Source organism: Passer domesticus, chromosome Z (genome assembly GCF_036417665.1).
Source record: "Passer domesticus isolate bPasDom1 chromosome Z, bPasDom1.hap1, whole genome shotgun sequence".
NCBI classification, from domain to species: Eukaryota; Metazoa; Chordata; class Aves; order Passeriformes; family Passeridae; genus Passer; species Passer domesticus.
Genome location: NC_087512.1, coordinates 8126285 through 8144225, shown reverse-complemented (window position 1 = coordinate 8144225; position 17941 = coordinate 8126285). Strand labels below are relative to the sequence as shown.

Here is a 17941-nt window from a genome sequence, read left to right as displayed (position 1 = left end):
TTTGGATAGTATACTTATTGAACTTGAAAAATAGTCTTGTGTTAAATTGAGAAGACATTTAAGGCACAATACTGTTCTGCATTTTAAACTTGCCCACTATTGGTTTCTGAATTTATTTACAGTGTCATCTTGGCTATTTCAGCAAGTGTGCTTAGCAGCCCCATGCTGTGCTAGAATTCTTGAACAAGGCTCTGTAAATGACTGAAAATTATTACTGTATTAAAAAAGTTGTTACTTAAGTTGGTAATGCAATTTTTAGAACTTGTAATATCTTGTCTTGCTTATTCCTTGCTCATCCTTTGCTTGATTTCTGTGTACATACAGCTTTCTTGTTTGCTTGGAGAAAACTGATATTTACAACACGTCTTCTGAAATGGTTTTCAAGATTGTCATTGTCAAAGCATTTGTTTAGTGAAGTTTTTATAGGTGCAGTGTTCTCTCTGTAGCTGGTACCTGTAATATTTTAATGCTGTTGCTAGAGTTGAACACTGCAGTTAGCACAATGTGTATTCCAGGTGCAGTCTCAGAATTCATATGTGTACTGATGGTGAGGTGTACAGTTAGAATAAATAAGCTGTTTCAGGAGCTGGGCATAAAGTACAAGTCCATTTTGTTTCAGAAGTGAGTAACTTCATCTTGCAGGAAAGTGCTTGGTCTTTCAGACTTTCAGTGGTAAAATGGACGGGTCACTACTATCTTCTTGGAATGTTTTAGAAAACACATTTTCTACTTAGGCATTTTAATATTGCCTTGTACTGTACATAAATGTGTTGTACCTGTGTGGAACAGGGACTGTGATTCATTCCTATGCCGTACTCAACTAACTCAGACTACAAAAATATGTTAGAAGGAAAATTAACATGATGAAGATAAGGGAATACATTAATATGAAAAGGAATTTTTTTAATGGCTTAACAATAGAAAAGGAGTTTTGAAGAAAAACGTTATATACTTGTTCAGATTTTGTGAACTTAAAAAGACAATATTATTCTTGCCCTTGGCTGAATTTTATTGTGAAAGAAGTGGCAGAGGAGAATGACAGCTTCCTACTGGAGACAACAAACACAAATAACATTTAAGTCACACCAGATTAGCAGACGAAGGTACAGATGGAGCTGGAACAGCGGCCATGGGTCTTAGAAAAAGCATACAGGTCATTCTCCACCCCATTTACGTTTAGAGAGAAAGTAAATACTGAATTAAATACAGTAAAACTGTAGGCAGTTTGATGCTTTATGTGAGCACTTTGTTTCTTTGATATCTTCCTCAGAAAATTTAAGAAACGAAGAAGTGAGAGATTAATTTAATTTTGATTTAATTTCAAGGGTGAGAACAGCCTGGATGATTGTATTCCTGGTGTTGGATTGAATTCTGCATAGAGAATTCAATTTTATTTGCCTGCTCCTTTCTAGCAAGTTTTAGGTTGTAAAGATAATTAATCCTTCCTCTTTTTCGAAAGTTTGGTATCATTTTGGTGCAAATGAGATAGACCTGACCTGACTTGAGTTCTAGACTGATTAAAGCACTGAATTTACACATGACATCAAGTTGAGAAGCTGTGGTTGTGAGGAAAATAATACTCAAAATCAGGTGGGAAAGCTTGAGGTAAACCCATGGTTTCTGACTGAAGCAAGTTACCATGAGGAGTAGTATCAGAGGAAGCTTGTCAAACCTGCTTTTTTAAAGCTAGACAAGATGGTAACAATAGTTGTGGCTGTAGAAAGAGCAATCCAGAGGTGACAGAGAAATGGAAGAGATCTTTGATCGCTTTCAGTTCTTGGTGCTTTTTCAGTTGTTTTTGAGCACCTGACAGTAAGTTTGTAAAATGATTTCACTCACTTCTCACAGTGTTTAACTTAGAAATGCTAAACTGAGCCAAATCGCTGATAGTTTTCATTAAGATGTGGTGTACAGTGATTGTGAAGAAAGGAAATGGTTAACACTGCCTTGCAAATTATTATTTCTTTTCATCCTTCTGAAACTTTAAATTCAGACAATGTATGTCACTGCAAAAACAAAAAAACAGCTGGAAATAAAAGCTTTTTTTGTTTTGGTGGATATTCCTGCCTAAGATTAGTCTTGAGAAATATCATAATCTAGGACAAAAAATACAGAAAGATGTGGAATATTTTGCTTTATTTAAAAGTGGTTTTCTGCAAGACTCCTAGCTTTCTTTGGTCTTTTGAATATAAGAATGTATCACAAGGAGTGGTTTGTGCTGCTGGTCTTCCCTTGGTGTCTAGTTCAAGGGTTGGGCTCTGTACAGGTAGGATACTGAGGTGTTTGGTGCTGCTACCAGAACTGAAGCTAAAATCAGAAATCTGCTATCACATTTTATAGGTACAACATTACTACTTACAGAGTGCATTTCCTTCTATATCACTTGTGGCTTGTAATTTCAGCATTGCTTTTTTTTGTGTGTGTGTTGCAATGTGATCTGATGAGTGGCATAAGTCTAAATTAATCCTGCCCTGCAAAAACTTCTGTGGTGGCACTTTCTACTTTGTCCATTATTTTCTCAATTCTAGTGTGAATTAAATAGGGGCCTTTTTTTTGGATGCAGTTGAGTGTGTTTCTGCAAGTGTGACAATGTCTGTGCTCTTGCTTGGCTATTTTTAGTCCTCTTGCTTGTATCTGTTTCTATTCAAAGAATTCCTTTGGAAGCTGTTCCAGGAGCGAGTGGTTTGATGACGCTGGGGGAGGCAGGGAAAGTGCAGGCAAGGAGTGTGTTCGTGATCTGGCAGTGAGATGTCCGATGTGCAGCGCTGCTTCCTGTCTGAGCAAACTGTTCCAAGAGAATTCCCCCTGCTGAGTATTGTGCTGCCAGGTGTTACCTGGTTCTTGGTGTCATTTGGAGTTGCTTGGGTTTCTACTTGAATCTTACTTGGATTGTTTTCCTGTGGAAATAACAACTAATTTTAGAGGCTGATCAGGTATGGGCTGTTACATCAGAGCAGGTAACTGAAGTATGCATTTCTAGCATTTGAAAGCCAAAGCCAGCTGTTCCAGTACTTGTTCTTCCCTGCTCTGTTTTTTCTTTTTTAATTTTCTGAAACAGCTTATTCTGGATTAGCTTTCCCAGTAAGTTGGTTTAAAAGTTTTCACTTGTTATTTAACAGCCCTTTTTTTTTTTTTTCTTCTCTGTGGTTGCATGCCTTACTCATCTTGTGAGTATGCGGTAGCTGTTCATTATAATGGTAGAGATAAGTGGGGGTGATCCATTGAAATTTTTTTTGGTTTTTAAGTGTTGTATCTTACAGTTGATAGTATTGACAAATTGATGGAAGCCTGAGTGGTGTGTTTGCTGACAGCTCAAGCTTTAACTGTTCTGGAAGTGTCCTGCTGACATTGTCACAAGAAGGGCAGGGAACAGTGGTTTTGAGACAAATCAGTCACAGTTAGTATAGGAAAGTCATCAACCCTTTGTAGCTTCAGTAGTGTATTCAATCTTATCTGAGATGCTTTGGCCACTTAAGTATTTTTTTTGTGTTGTAGTATTGATGGCTTAACAAGAGTGTGGCCTGAGTTCTTACGTCCTTTTGTGTATTCTTTGCAGAGAACATCTGTATCTTGTATAATGGGTACTCTGCAGCTGTTTTCCCACCTGCATATATATGGGTATGCCCTGAGCCCACCTGGGCTTTTTGCTGATCCCAGGATTCATCTCAGGCTGGAAAGCTTTGGAAATTACTGCAGTCTGAAGAGGCTTTGCCTTGTGATTCTTTTAGTGGAGAGAGCCATTCAAAGAACTTCCAAGTCACTCAGCTCTATTTTCCTCAATAGGCTTGTCTGGATTTCCTCCTTTCCCCCTCAGAGGGGATGCTGTGACATTTAATGAGCTGGCAGAGTAAACAAACCTTGTCAAGGTGGGGCTTTTAATAGGGAATGGGTGGATGTTTAATTGGGGTATTCCTCTAAAAGTGAAATCCATAGATGATTGGCAAAAGTATTGAATATTTGGTTGTGCATACAAAATCATTAAAGATGGTTATGGGTGAATAAGTTGCTTTGAACTAGTTTGAATCTATTTTAATGCCTGAAGCTGAATGTAAATGTACACTTCTGTAGCTGGAGGAAAAGACTGTATTTTAGGTTAACATAAGCTGTGTTAGTGTAGCTGTTCTGATGTTGATTATACCTCCTCTTCTTTGGACAGAAGCACCTCCAAATCTTAACCATACTCTTCACTGCAGGTTACTAACTGGATGCTGACAGGTCTTAAGAGGTTGAACATAAAGTGTTCCTCAGTAAATGTGATAGAAGCCTCTTTTCCTGCAAAATAATTATATATTCAAATATATACCTTACTTCAAAACTCTGCTCGGAGGTTTGTTTTTCTTTTTTGTTTTGTTTTTAAAATGCCTATTGGGAATTATTTCTAATTTTTTTGATTGCACACAGTGGTCTTGACCAGGATCAAGTCATGCTCTACTGGAGCCCAGAAGAACAAAATACATTTCTACCTGTGCTGTAATGATGCCTGTCTACTAAAAAGCAAGTTCTCCCTTTCGTCATGAACCTGATCCCTGTCCCTCCTGTCAGATTCAGCAGTTGTATAGCCAGATAATTTTCCACTGGATATGCTTGTTGAACTGACTGATTGTTTTGTTTTAGAGGTTTTAGTTTGCTCCTGGGTGAGCTTACTGAACCCACTCCCTCTGCAGCTGCAGGATCATTAGCCTGATTGAAGGAAAGGAGCAATATTTTGTGGTTAAGGAGTTGGGGAGCAGGCATGCCATTTCTGGTGATTGCTCACAGTTGTGTGGTATTAGATGTGAGCTGGTACTTGATTTTAATGGAACAAACAGTTTGGGTTCTGCCCAAGTATGGATTGAACTTCAAGTGAATATACAGCCAGATCCCAAATGGGAACTAAAACTCCAGTCCAGCCATGTTTTTTTTTTTTTTATCTTAAGTGTGTTCAGCCATCCTTTACTTGTTAGAGAGACTTCAGGAGGGTTGTGTTGGTTCTGGTTGCAGAGGATAATGATTTTCAACTCTGAAAAGCCTGCTAGTTCGTTTTTTTTCCCCTGGCTACAATAAACTTTTTTTTTTTTTTTACTAAATGCTAGTTAATGTTTTTTTCCAATTCTCCTGGTTAATGCAGTGAATGATTCAGTTGGAGCTAGTGTAGCAGTCATGGAATAAACAGCAAGTGTACCATGTATTGACTTGGCTAGTATTTTCTTTTATCTCCTGAGGTACCTTTCCTCCTGTCACAAGAGGAAGTTATTATGTTAGTGGGTGTGCAAGCACCACCTGAGCCCCTGTGTATACTCCCTGACCTGAGATACTGATGGAGTTGACAATTCAGGGCAGCATGCTGTGTGGTCAGTGATGAGAACGTTTTGTCTTCTACCTTGGCTGCTGTTAGAGAAATTTCACGTAAGAAAGTCTTTTCTCTGACAGAGGGCAAGAAATGATCTTCAGTCAAAGATGGCAGGAACCTCTATTTTTCCCTTCAGGTCTTAGAATATTTGGACAGGCCAAAACTTTCCTTGAAATAGTTCTTAGCAGACAAATGTACTTGAAAAGTGAACTTGCTGTTGCCTCTTCCTCAGGGGATCCCCATGATGGCTGGTTGTCACAGAGAATTCCTGTTTCCTATATATATTTCATTTTTATTTGGGCCAGTGCAGCCTTTTTTTGTTTTGTTCTGTTTTGGTATGGTAGGTTTGGGGGTATTTTGGATGTTGTGGGGATTTTTTGGCTTTTTTTTTTTTTTAAGGTTTGTGGTTTTGTGTGGTTTTTTTTTCTTTTTTTTTGTGTGTGTGTGTGGGGTTTTTTTTTTTTTGTTTGTTTGGTTTTTCGTTTTTTGTTTGGGTGGTTTTTTTGTGTGTGTTTGGTTTTTTTGGTGGTTTTTTTTTGGTTGTTTTTTTTTTTTTTTGCTTTTATTTAGTTTTGGGTTTTTTTGGTTGTTTGTTTCATGGCAACAGTTGTGGTCTAATCTCTGTTATCTAGTTCTGATAGTCCGGAGTATGGTGCTTAGAAAACAATGTGCGGTTTGTCTGTGTCTTTCTGTTCCTTGAAATTTCAGCACAGTTACTCATAACTCTTGGTAACTAGTGCATTTTACAGGTCCTTGTGAACATGGGACTTACTAGTTCAGGGAGCAGAACTTGATTCCTTGTAGATACTGACATCTGAAACATAAGGTCAAGTGCTCTGAATGTTTTAGGGCATTCACTGCCTTTGATTGTCCAGAGTCACTCAGGTGCATACAGACAGCAGGGGAGCTGGGTAAGTTTTGCTACCCAGTTTTTTACAAGTCTGGAGATTGACTTGGCTGTGTTGAAAGGTAAAGTCCTAGGTGGAAGTCAGTCAGACTTCTCTGATTTTGGTGTGATTGATTGTCTTACTTTTTTTTTTCTGGTAAATACCAGTAAAGTTGCCTTTCTTCCTTCAGAAATTTCTGTAAGAATAAGGATACCTGTTGCCTCAGAAGCTCCAATATTTTTAAATAAATAATGAGGACGAGTCTGCAGGATGTCTATTGAGTGTAGCTGGCAGATTTTTGATTAAAACTAGAAGAGTCACCAGTATATACTGAAATGTGAAGCACATCTCTCAGTCAGACACACTGGACAATAGGAAAAAAATAAATACTCTGAGTGGATTTTAAAAAAAATGTTAATTATAATACCTAACTTCCATGGTTGAAACATGCTCTACTATTGGAAAATTTGCCATGTTCAGTCCCTTGTCCACATCATGCTTTTGGGCTCTCAATATGTGACCAGCTTTTGCCTAAATCCAGTTTTTTGAGGAGGAGCACTTGCTCTTCTGAAACTTCTAGCAAGTGCTGTCTGTTACTTGTAAGACCTATTTGTGTATTTCTTTGTCTTATTTTGCATGGCACGTGATTAGCAGTTCTAATGCTTCAAATATTTTTTTTTTCTGGTATTAAAGAGAAATTTTTGGTTTTTGCAGATGGGAATGTGTTCTTAGCTAATTATAGACTTGCCTAGCAGGATAATTGTTTCAAGTAACAACTTGGAGGGTTTTCAAAAGGTGGGTAAGAGTAGTCACTTGGTTATTGGTTACAGTTTGTTAACACGACTTGTTTATGTATTAGTTTGTATTTGTGCCGGTATTCAGACTGTCCCCAGCAATACTCTTTCCTTGGTAAAACACAAAAGCATGCAGATAGTACAGCTTCTCTCTCCTTTGTGTTCTGCCAGTGATGCGGGTCAATATTTTTCCTATTTGCCATAGAAGACTGTAAGATGAGACATGAGTTCTCCCAGGATCCATAAACTCACGTTCAGTGTAGTTGCTTGGGGCAATACAGACCCTGAGTCATCAGCATGGTTCCTGAGGAACATCTGACTCCTGCAAACTCTTCCTGTTTCAATCAGCAATAAAGATGGTGAGATGCTTTGGACAACAGCACTCGAGGGAAATGCATTACATCGATGCTTTGCAGACATAATTTTTTCCACTGTTCTTTTTCTTCCTGCTCATAAAATTCTACAGCTGGAGCAGTAAAATATGAGCTCACTGTACATGTACAGTCATTATGCCCTCCTGAGGCAGTGTCCTGCAGCCTTTTCCCAACCCTGTCACTGTGAGAAATCTTTGACTGGTAGCTTTGTATTTTGAATACAAAAAAGCAATTGCATTTTTAAGGTGTTCACAGAAGTCTTTCCATGGTTTGTCACAGCTCCTTGTCCAGGAATCAAGAATGTAACTTGAGACTGCCTCAGGAAAGGAATTGAAACTGCAGATTTTTTTTCAGCTGATGGAAGTGAATATTTGACTTCTGGAGGAATCTGAAAAGTCAGTTGCTATTGCTGTTGCTATTGCTGTGTCTCTTCCTGGAAGTTCAGTAATAGATTTCCTGTATCCTGGGGGCTTGCAACCATGTCAAATCAACTTTTATTCTCTGTATTCCTAGGTTTTCTGATTTCTAAGTCTAAGAGGCTTAGAGCTCTTGCTGAAGGAAGATGGAACAACAGATCAAAGAAAACATCATAATAGCTTTTAAAACCTGCTATTTGTATTGATATTTCTTCAGTTAATCTTGGATTATTTGCCTTTCTCTTTTCCTTCCAAAATGGAAGCACAACTAAATGTGTTGGATAAGACAAGGGATGAAGACTTTGGAGGAGGGGAATTTGGTAGTTTTAGGAAGGGTTAAATTATAATATATTGTTACTGCTTTTGTAAGCTAGAATAATCCTTGCTGTTACACATTACTAGAGCTGCAGTTGTAGTGCAGGTCCTTGGACTAAAACATGCTGTACAGAGAGAAAACTAAAACAAAGGACTGAGAGTTGGGATGGTTTTCATCAAAGATTCTTCTGTTGCTTTCCATTTTTAATGGAAATTTTTTTTAAATGAAGTCATAACTAATGATAAAGGCATTTTTAAATTTTAGTTTTGTTTGGGTTTTGGTTTTTGTTTGTTTTTAAATTAGTAAAGACAACCTTGATCTGTGGGTACTAGGTTACATCAGTGAAAAAAGAAACAAAGTTTACAGGAATCTTGTGTATCTTCATTGTCATAAGAGAATACAGACACTTTTTTACACAAGAATTTTGGGAAGCCCTCTCTTTTTAATACTTTCTCCTTTTTTTTCACTAGTGCTCTGTACTAATGTATAGAAAGTGATGAAACTAGTACTAGTTTCATTTAATATTTTATATGTTTCTTCAAATACAGCTGTTTCGGTTGCTTATTAGAATTGCAGTGTCTGCAAGGTCAGGTATTAACTGCTGGTGGGGGACTTTGGCACTGCACCAGATGCTGACATGGAAACTGAAGCATCTGCTTGCCTGAATAATTTTCAAATCTTTACTAAACAGTTTTTAATTAAGAGTTTTCTTCCTCCCAATCTCAGATCATATTTCCTCATGTTATCTACAGTTAAAATTAAGTTCATCAGTTTGTGATATTCTGCTCATTACTGTGACAGCAGCCTGCCAAACAGACTTGATGAATATGAGGAGTTGGAGAGAATAAGAAGCTGCTTTGTGACCAAGGAAATGTTCTTGTTCAGCCCCATCTAATTAATTAATAATATCTTACTTATGCTCAAAACAGTTGTCACTGTGATAATTTGGAGGCAGTGGCTCCCTGCTGCCTGTTGCTTCTTATTCTGCAGTAGGTGTGTTTGGGTGTGAAGCCTCAGCCATGTGTCTCTGCTCAGTGCAGTGTCTGGGGTGGAGCGTGGCCCTCCATCTGCTGTCTGGACTCTGGCAGTAGACAGTGGGAACCAACTTAAGAGGAAGTAAAATAACAGTATTTTGAAAATTCTCTTTTTATCAGGCTGCCAGTTGTGCTTTTAAGAAGACTAGATTGTGTCTGATGGATTACAGCATGTCCTTGTTGGCTTGTTGGGGACTGTCAAACTGAGTGTGGGGTTCCACACTTGCCTGAAGCAAGTACAAGTCCATACTGCTGCCTGTACCTTTGCTGGGCTTTTTTTTTCTGGTTCTAACCTGCCAAATTGTGCTGCTCATGTACCACACAATCAGGAGGATGAAGATCTCCTTTAAAAACCCCATTAAGCTGTTCAGGTTGTTTGAGCTCTGTTCCCACAGCAGCCTGATCTTTCTGTGCTATGTTGTCTCCCAGAAGTGTTTCAGCCATTTGTGTGCGTTCCTTTTTCCTTAAAGTATCCTTTCATCCTGAAGAACAAATACGGCTTAAGCAGTGGTGGGACAGACACATGCTAGGAAAAGGAGAAGAGACACAATCTGCTTGAGGAACCATAGATTACCTGGCTGCCAAAATGTAGGGTGTAGTTCAGCATGTGCTATGAAAACAAAATTTTTTAATGTGTCCTGCTGTCCTGTGTAAAATATGAATCACCATATTTTCAGTGGCTTTGGTGGTATTGGGGGAAATTGCACTGACAGGAATATCAAAATTCATAGGTACCATAATAAATATGATGTTAATTCAGAAATTATGAACAAATTGAGACCCAATGGAGTTACATTTTCTCAACAAATCTTAAGGCACAGTGGGCTGATTCAGAACAACCATATATGAAACTATAACTTTCAGAGAAGTTAGTGCTCTCTTGTGTGCTGTATTCAGGGATTTTTGCATTGCTCATTGTGCGAGTTTGAATTGTGATAAGCAGTCTGATCCTTGGAAAAAGAAACACTAAAAAATCCCAACAAAACAAAAAGCTAACTCAAAGGTCATTATTAGTCTATATAAATTGAAATTTTTGGATGTTGTCAGTCCAGTCAGCGAAGCTTATAAAGAAGATTTTAACACAAACAGCTAGAGTAATACTACTGCAGACTCAACTCAAAATGTCCATATGTCTTTAACGTATCAGTGAATGGCCATGAGGAGATTGTCAGTGATAAACATTGAATTTGCTGCCCAGAGCCTCTCCACATCTTCTTTATATCTTGCTGCATTCCATAGAACATGGTGTCAGTAGCTCAGGTAACTTTTTCTTTTGGCTGTATCTGGCCTTTTTGTCAGACACAACGCTCTGAAGGTCTACGTGTTCCGAGCCTTAGAACACAATGCACTTAGACTACTTTAAGGGGCTGTGAGATAGATTTCCTTTGCTCAGTGCATTCAAAAAGTTGTAGAAACACAATATTCCAATTCAGCTTATGACTGCAGTCAGTTTCTGATCAAGTATATTTCTTATGGAAATATACTTTCCTCTCAGACATTAGAAGCACTATTGAATACTTTAGCTAGTACATAAATAAATTCAATGTCAGGTTTCAATTTTGACCAACAAGAATGTGTTTCTAAAGTCAGGAAGAGATTTAGGTGATAATGTAGTTAATTGTCCTTTTGATTGTAGGTGAGGCTCCAGAGCATCATGAATTGGTATTTCAACTGAAGCATCTTATTGCATCTTTAATTGTTGAATGCGCATTACTTGTGACTGCCAGTGATTCAGTTGGGTGTTGAACAGGTCCCAGTCCATGGGATTGCAGTGTGCTTATCTTCCTGGAGAAAGAGGAGACTGAGGGGAGGCCTCATAGCAGTCCACAACTTCCTTGTTAAGGGGAGGAGGAGGTAGGAGAGGCAGACACTTATGTCTGTGTGGTGACCAGTGACAGGACCTGAGGGAATAGCCTGGAGTTGTGTCATGGGTGCTTTTCTTTGGGTATTACAGAGAAGTTCTTCACCCAGGGGGTGGTTGGGCACTGGAACAGGCTCTCCAGGAAAGTGGTCACAGCGCCTGACAGAGCACAAGAAGTGTTTGGACAATAGTCTCGGACATATGGTGTGACTTTTGGGAATTGTCCTGTGCTGGGCCAGGAGTTGCACTAGATGATCCTGATGGGTCCCTTCTAATTGAGCTTATTATGTAATTCTGTGTTATTGTGTGCTGAGCTCAGTGCTAGGCAGCTGTTGCCCTGGCAAGTTTTGTGCTTGCGGCCTGCTCATATAATGGGACTGCAGTAGAAGCACTTTGCTGTTTGTTTGCACATCTCCTTCTGCCCAGGTACAGCTCTTGCAAGTTGTCCTTCAAAAAATTTGCAGTTTTACTTTCTAGCCTTATGGGGACAGAAACCAGGCAGCTGAACATGACCATTCTAACCATTTGAAAGATCTGTTACCAGTTACCAATAGCTGCTATAAACCATGCTCATGGATTAGTCCTGCGCTAAATGCTGTACAAACAGGGGGAATAATGTCTTGTTTCAAGGTAATTTTTAATACTAGAGAACAAGTAAGAGTGAAAGCTGAGAGCCACAGATGGGGTAACAATGAGGCGTGTAGAGGATTTGGGGTTTCTTGGGTTTCTCTGTTGCCATACACCCATGGTATGTTTAAAGCAGGATGATAAGTAGTTTTATAAATTGTTTCTGTAAATATGAGGGAGAATAAAACAAAAGTACTGGCTGTAGAGGGTGGATTTAAACCTAATCATCATAATTTTTCTTATAAATGAAAGATGAGAAGTAGAGTTGGAATTGGCCATTACCTCCATGAATGTACAGGAAAAGAAGTTTTGATAGTAGGGAAAAGAGGAACTGTCTAGTTCATGAGTATGATTTTTGTGTAGTGTTCTGAGTGGATGTGAGAGCGGTTAAATTCCAGGCATCAGAACTAGACAGCAGATATTATAGAAGTTTGAGTGAAGCAGCTGGAGCTAAAACTTAATCAGATTGAGTAGCCAACAGAAAAGTCTGTATATTAAATAACTAGAAAAAGCTGTGAGATCTAGAAGTACAAATTGACACAGATCCCAGTCAGCTGATAAAAAGGCTTTCTATCCACTTCATTTCCCCTTTTAGTGTTAAAAACTGCAGCAAATCCAAAAATAGTGTATTAAAGCTGCTTTCTCCTGAGTCTCTGTATAGAATCAGTAGTAAAGGCAGGAGTTCAGACTACTTACTGTACTTATTTTATTTGGTTATTTAATCGGTATCCACCTTACTTAACTCATGCTCTTTTTTTCTTTCAGATTTTGTATTTTGTACATACATTGTTTTGTATATACTGTATATGATGATGACTTCGGTGGGCAGTGAACGTACCCGGGGCACTCGGGACAAAATGCAAATTTCTACCACACAGCCAACACAACCACAGAAACAAGTAGTGCAGGTATGTACAGTACAGTGCTGCTGTATCAACTTCTTTGACTTGAAAGTGGGAATGTAATGATACAAGTTTCTTCCCTGACTCAGTAAAACTGAAAGAAGGTGGGGTGAAAATATATGGTTTATTTTGGAAGATTATGCTTGATTACTTGCTTTAATTGCTCAGTAATGCAGGACAACGTTGAGTTATTCCTGTGTTGTCTCTAAATGAGTTCTGTGTTCTTCAGCAATGTCTCCTATCAGTGAGGAATTCGATGCCCATGTCAGGATTTCTGTCCTGTGACCTCACAGTCCTCAGATCTCAGCTCTTCTATCTGCCAACCTCCTGATCCTAGAAGATTTCTGGTCAAGAGGGAAATTAGAATGGGCAGGAAAAGCTTTGTTTGATGCATGTTGTGTTCTACAGCATGACTCGGTGTCTCTTCAAGTCACAACATCCTAAACTTCTTGTGCAGTGACCCCACCAAATGAAATGGTCGTCCCCTAGCAGACTAAAATTTTCAGTATCTGTTAAATGGAATTAAGTTTCGCCCTACTGCCACTGATTCTTGGCAGCAGTAGTTGTATGCTTGTCTGGGTTACAAAGAGTGCAGAATGTTTCTGCTTCTGGCAACTCAGTATTCTCTTGACAGATACATCTCAAAATTAGTCTGGATTCAAAAACTGTATCAGTTCTTTACTGGCAGTGTGTGTATCAGTCTAGAGGTGCTCTGCCGAGAAATGCTGCCTTCTATTGTCTTTTGGACTAGTCTTTAATAAGGAGACCCTCTTGGTCTGTTTTGCACACTATTAATCATGTAACCTCAAACCCTTGTCACCTCCTTGAGTTGCAGCACTTGGCATAGTGGTGATTCATGCTAATGTGTGGATTTAGAAAGTGGCTTCCAACAAATGAGTTGAATTTGGTTTTATTTTAAAACAAGGCTACAGGAGTATAGTGAGCAGCCTGGCAAAGGTGGCTTCCCCTTTTCCAACATTTTGCAAGACAGCACTGGAGTTGTTTGCTTGGTTGGGTTACCTGGCACAAGGTAGACATAGGCAGATGGGAGAAAGTGAAAAGCTGCAAAGATGGTTGTTAGACTGAAACAGAGGAGAAATGAGGGGTGGCTCAGGGATCTGGGTTTTTTCAGCCCAATAATACAAGGCAAGTGTGTTCTGTTCAGGTGTCTCATGAAAGGATATAGGAAAGGTAGAAACCAACTCTCCTCAGAGAGCAAGTGACACAAGCTAGAACACTGGTAATTTCTGCTTTTAAAAGGAAAAAAATTACCATGAGTGTGGTCATGGTGTATCCCTGGAGGACCTTTCCAAACTACGGGATTAATTTATTTTAGGCATCAAGACCTTTTTTTGCATTTTGTCCATTTATCCTGCCTTCTGCATAATAGGTACTGGTTTGATCACTTCAGTGGAAAAGGTGGTTATTTCATACGCAGCAGTTATGTTTTAATGATCCATATATTTTATTGTTGAGATATCAGATGAACCTTTCTGCTTAGTCAGTCTTTGCAGATCAGCAGAAGTCTCTGGATTTACCTGTTTAATTACCAATGATTCATTTTTCTGAATATAGAATAGTGTTTTCCCAAATGGTTGTTCCACTGTCATAATATCACATTGATCATCATTTAAATTATTTAACAAATTACATCATGTTTCTGTTGCATTGCTTCTGGATAATAAATGTGCCATTTTATTGTAAGATGTATGTCTATTACTGTCACTTAGTCTTGTGTTTTGCACACTTCTGTTTCCTGGTAGTTTGAAGTTTTTAGTTTAAAATTTCTTCCACTCTTCTATTGAAGAGGTACTATGTCTTGTAAGGTTGAGTGAAGTTCAGGCTGTTTTGAAATACTACTGCTTTTTTAGTCACAATTAAAACTTAATTATACTCTTGGTTACGATGCTACAGTATCCATTCTAGTAATTAGAATAAAATTAAAAATAAAGAACCACTACTTGCTGGAGGAAAGGCCAGATTTTTTTATGACGCTGATCTGATGTTTTTGTAGTCATCTTGTGGTTTTTGTTGTTGGTTTTTTTCCTTCTGAATCTTCAATTCCATCTGGGTGTAATCCACTGGCATAAATATGAGTGGTATTGCACCTACAAGTTTCTAAGCTCTCTGCTTACACAGGAAAATTGAAGATGCTGTCACACAGTTGTAATTATTTTAAAATGGATATAGTTTTGTCTTCTAACATGGGCTTGAAGAAAACATTTGTTTATGGAAAAAATAGGTCTTAGTAGATTCCTGATTTTTGGTAAAATATGCCATCATATCTCTACAGAAGTTATATTGTCTGAATGTTTTTGCTCTGGATATTTTCAAAGAAAATCTCTTCACTTGCTTCAAAGTCACAGTGCGCCTGTGGATGCTGTAATCAGAGTGAGAAAATGGATCAACAAGACTTAAATTGAAGCCAGCACATATTTTGGTTTTGCTGTCTGCTGAGCTCTGAGCAGTCACTAAGAGCAACCTCAATTGCTTAGAGCACCACTCTGACAGGGTGGCTTCTGTGGAACGTGGAACTGGGGAGTTCCAGAGCAGGCCCTCCCCCTCTTACCCAGTGGAGTGACATTCGAGGCTGTCAGCATGACAGGCTGAAAAGGTGAAGTAACTCAGTGTGCAACTGTTACAAACTCTAATTCTTTTGGAGCACATCTGAGCACAGATGTCACTTCCCTTAAGGAACTGTGACAGCTGCGGTAACTTTTCAACAAATAAGCAGCTGATGGTGTTCGTTGGAGTAATTTTTAGACTCTTCTCAGCATTTATGTTTGGTAACCTCCTCTAGAACTTGGATTTGTGGTAAACTCCAAAAGCCAAACAGTCTGACTCTGATTAGATCTGACCTTGTGAGGCACAGAATTTCATGTGTGTATCCTGTGAAGTGGGATGGCAGAAGGTGAGATTCAGCCAGTGGCCCAGGGTGAATCCTTTTGTTCAAAAATTCCAGCAGATGAGCTGATCTGACTCGAGGAGGAAGAACCTCTGCAGGCTCAGCAGCCGTACAGTGGGTCCTAGCTCTCTTCATTGTCAGTCTTCTTTATATGCAACAGTAGCCTCTTCATTTTCAGCAGAAGTCAAATGAGGTCCAGGATCTTGTAGTGCACACTGTTCTTTGGTATTTTCTCGGGAGTGCAGTTCATAGGCTGCAGATGCCACACTATGAGGTGACGTGTGTGATGTGATATCTGTGTTAGAGTTGTTTTCCTCTCAGGGGCAGCCATAGTGTGTTTGGATTTTTCATACTTGACTGCATCTCTTTCAGTCTCTCAGCTTTTGTGCAAGTTGCCAGTGTGCATTTTTGTCCTGGAATGTTGCAGCAGCACCAGGTACTTCATCAACAGCAAGTTGCTTTACCGGTTTTCAGAGACCAGTATTTGCTTGTAAAAAAACCAGTGCAGCTGTTCATGGACAAAGTCTTGAGACATGACCCAAGTCTTTTTAAGTGGTCAATAAATCTGCAGAGTCAGATTTTTGTTGGGAGTACTGTGGAAGGGGATGGGAGCAGAGATCATCAGAGATGTGGTTAATTTAGAGATACTGTTGCCAGTTATTACAATAAAACTCTTAACACTGGAGTAGTAGATCCTAAATAAAAGTGAAAGCATTAATGCTAAAATGTGGTCTTCCCTGGTTCTTGTGTGTTATTATATGGTGGTCTTGTCAGTGCAGTGACCTTTAATTGTGTTTCAAATAGATTAGAATGTGTTGAAATTGCTTCTATCCCAAATAACATTTAAAACTATAAATGGGAATGGACAAGATATTGATCCCTCCCCCACAGCATCTCTGTGCTTGTTGTGTATGTTCTTTTGAGAAACCACAGGAAAAAAGCAGGGACACTGGGATATACTTCTAAAAAATATAGTTACCCTTTGTGTACTTTATTGGATATTCTCTTTTTTCAGGCAACAGCAGAACAGATTCGCCTTGCTCAGATGATCTACGATAAGAATGATGCAGATTTTGAAGATAAAGTGAAACAAGTATGTTTCTTATGGTACAAGTTTTTTGTCCCACCATAAAATATTCTAGAGCTGGCTTACATTTTGGAGGCAAAGCATCTGTTTCTGGGTTAGATGAAACTTTTTTCGGAAGGACATAAGTTTAACTAGGAAAAGGTGCTCTTGTTGAACTCTAAAGTCTTTTTACAAGAAATTTTGTGGTAATACGGCTCTGACGGTGTAGTTTTCAGTGTATTTTCCTTTGTAGACAAACCCTTAAGCCAAAACTCGTTTGTGCTGTTGTCTCTTTCTCAGTGTATCTCTCTAGTATGGTCCTGATGATTAACGATTGTCAGAATAAAGAATGTGTTCCGTTTATCCACAAGTAAACGCACGTGAGAAAAATGTCACTTGTGTAAGCTGAGTTTGCTAATATCTTGGAAGTTTTTCAGGAAAAGTGAAAGTCTAATGATTAGCTTAAAGGAAAATCAAGGTGTTATCACAGATCTGTGTATGCGTTAAAATTATAGAATTACGGTGTATAAAATAAAACTCTCACTTCCTCTACCATGGTGAGTGTTAAGTGTTAGCTAATCAAGCTTTCATTACCTAGTTATAACTGAGACCATTAATTCAAGCAGTCCTGACAATATGGGTATCTCTTCTGTTGTGGCTGTTGGTGGTTTTGTCCCAGTGAATACATCACAGCTCATGAAGAACCTAGGAGTACACCCAGGAGGGAAGAATTAGCTTGAATGTGTAAATGCAGCAAAGGAGCAGATTTCTTGGTTTCTTTTCATTTCTGAAACTTCCTCTGAAGCATTGTTAAATGCTTTTTGTTGTTCTTGTTACAAACTAGTTCTGTTGCTGTGCCAAAAATGAAATCTTGTACTTTGTGAAGCCAAAGGAGCCTCATCAATAGTGCTTGTAGCTGCACTGGTGGGAAGGAGATGAATTAAGTTCTGCATAGAATATGTTTTACCTTCTGCATATGTATTTCTAGCTCATGTAGGTTTTGTTTGTTAGATGAATTTGCTGAATGCCCTGTGACAGATTATTTCTGTCCCACACTCTTCAGGATATACACCATGAGTTCAAGGAGCATAATTCAGAACTAGATCTCCTTAATCAGCTTTGTGACTCTGGTGTGGCTTTATGCTGAAATGGATGAAGGGAGGTAGTCTGTCTGAAAGATAATGTATTTCTTAGTCTAGATGGTTTTCCAGGTGGATCTGTGATCTGTTCTTTGCCATGTCTTACTATATGTCTTTTCTCACACTGGGATAAAGAGGGGCGGTTTTGGTGGTGGGAGATAGAATGGTACTGAAACTATTGTGGTCCTTTACACTCAGGTACTGCTGTATCTGACAGCATTTGCTGCAAGAACAAAAAAGTGTGAAAGAGTACTTCCTTGATTACCAATTAATATGTGCTTCTTCCTCTCG

The 17941-nt window shown here is 38.8% G+C and overlaps 1 protein-coding gene across 17 annotated transcripts in view; it reads left to right on the top strand.

Annotated features, from left to right (window-relative positions):
- The window catches only part of UBAP2 (ubiquitin associated protein 2), a 192464-nt gene that overhangs the window by 9877 nt on the left and 164646 nt on the right, over positions 1-17941 (top strand). For 16 of the 17 annotated variants that reach the window (XM_064403333.1, XM_064403331.1, XM_064403332.1 and 13 more), the window contains 2 exons: positions 12404-12546; positions 16461-16538. In XM_064403333.1, coding sequence (XP_064259403.1) covers positions 12445-12546; positions 16461-16538 — 180 coding nt within the window. In that variant the 5' untranslated portion in view covers positions 12404-12444. Of the gene's footprint in view, positions 1-12403; positions 12547-15082; positions 15155-16460; positions 16539-17941 lie in introns of those variants that run through there. The other variant, XM_064403340.1, reaches the window with a different exon arrangement.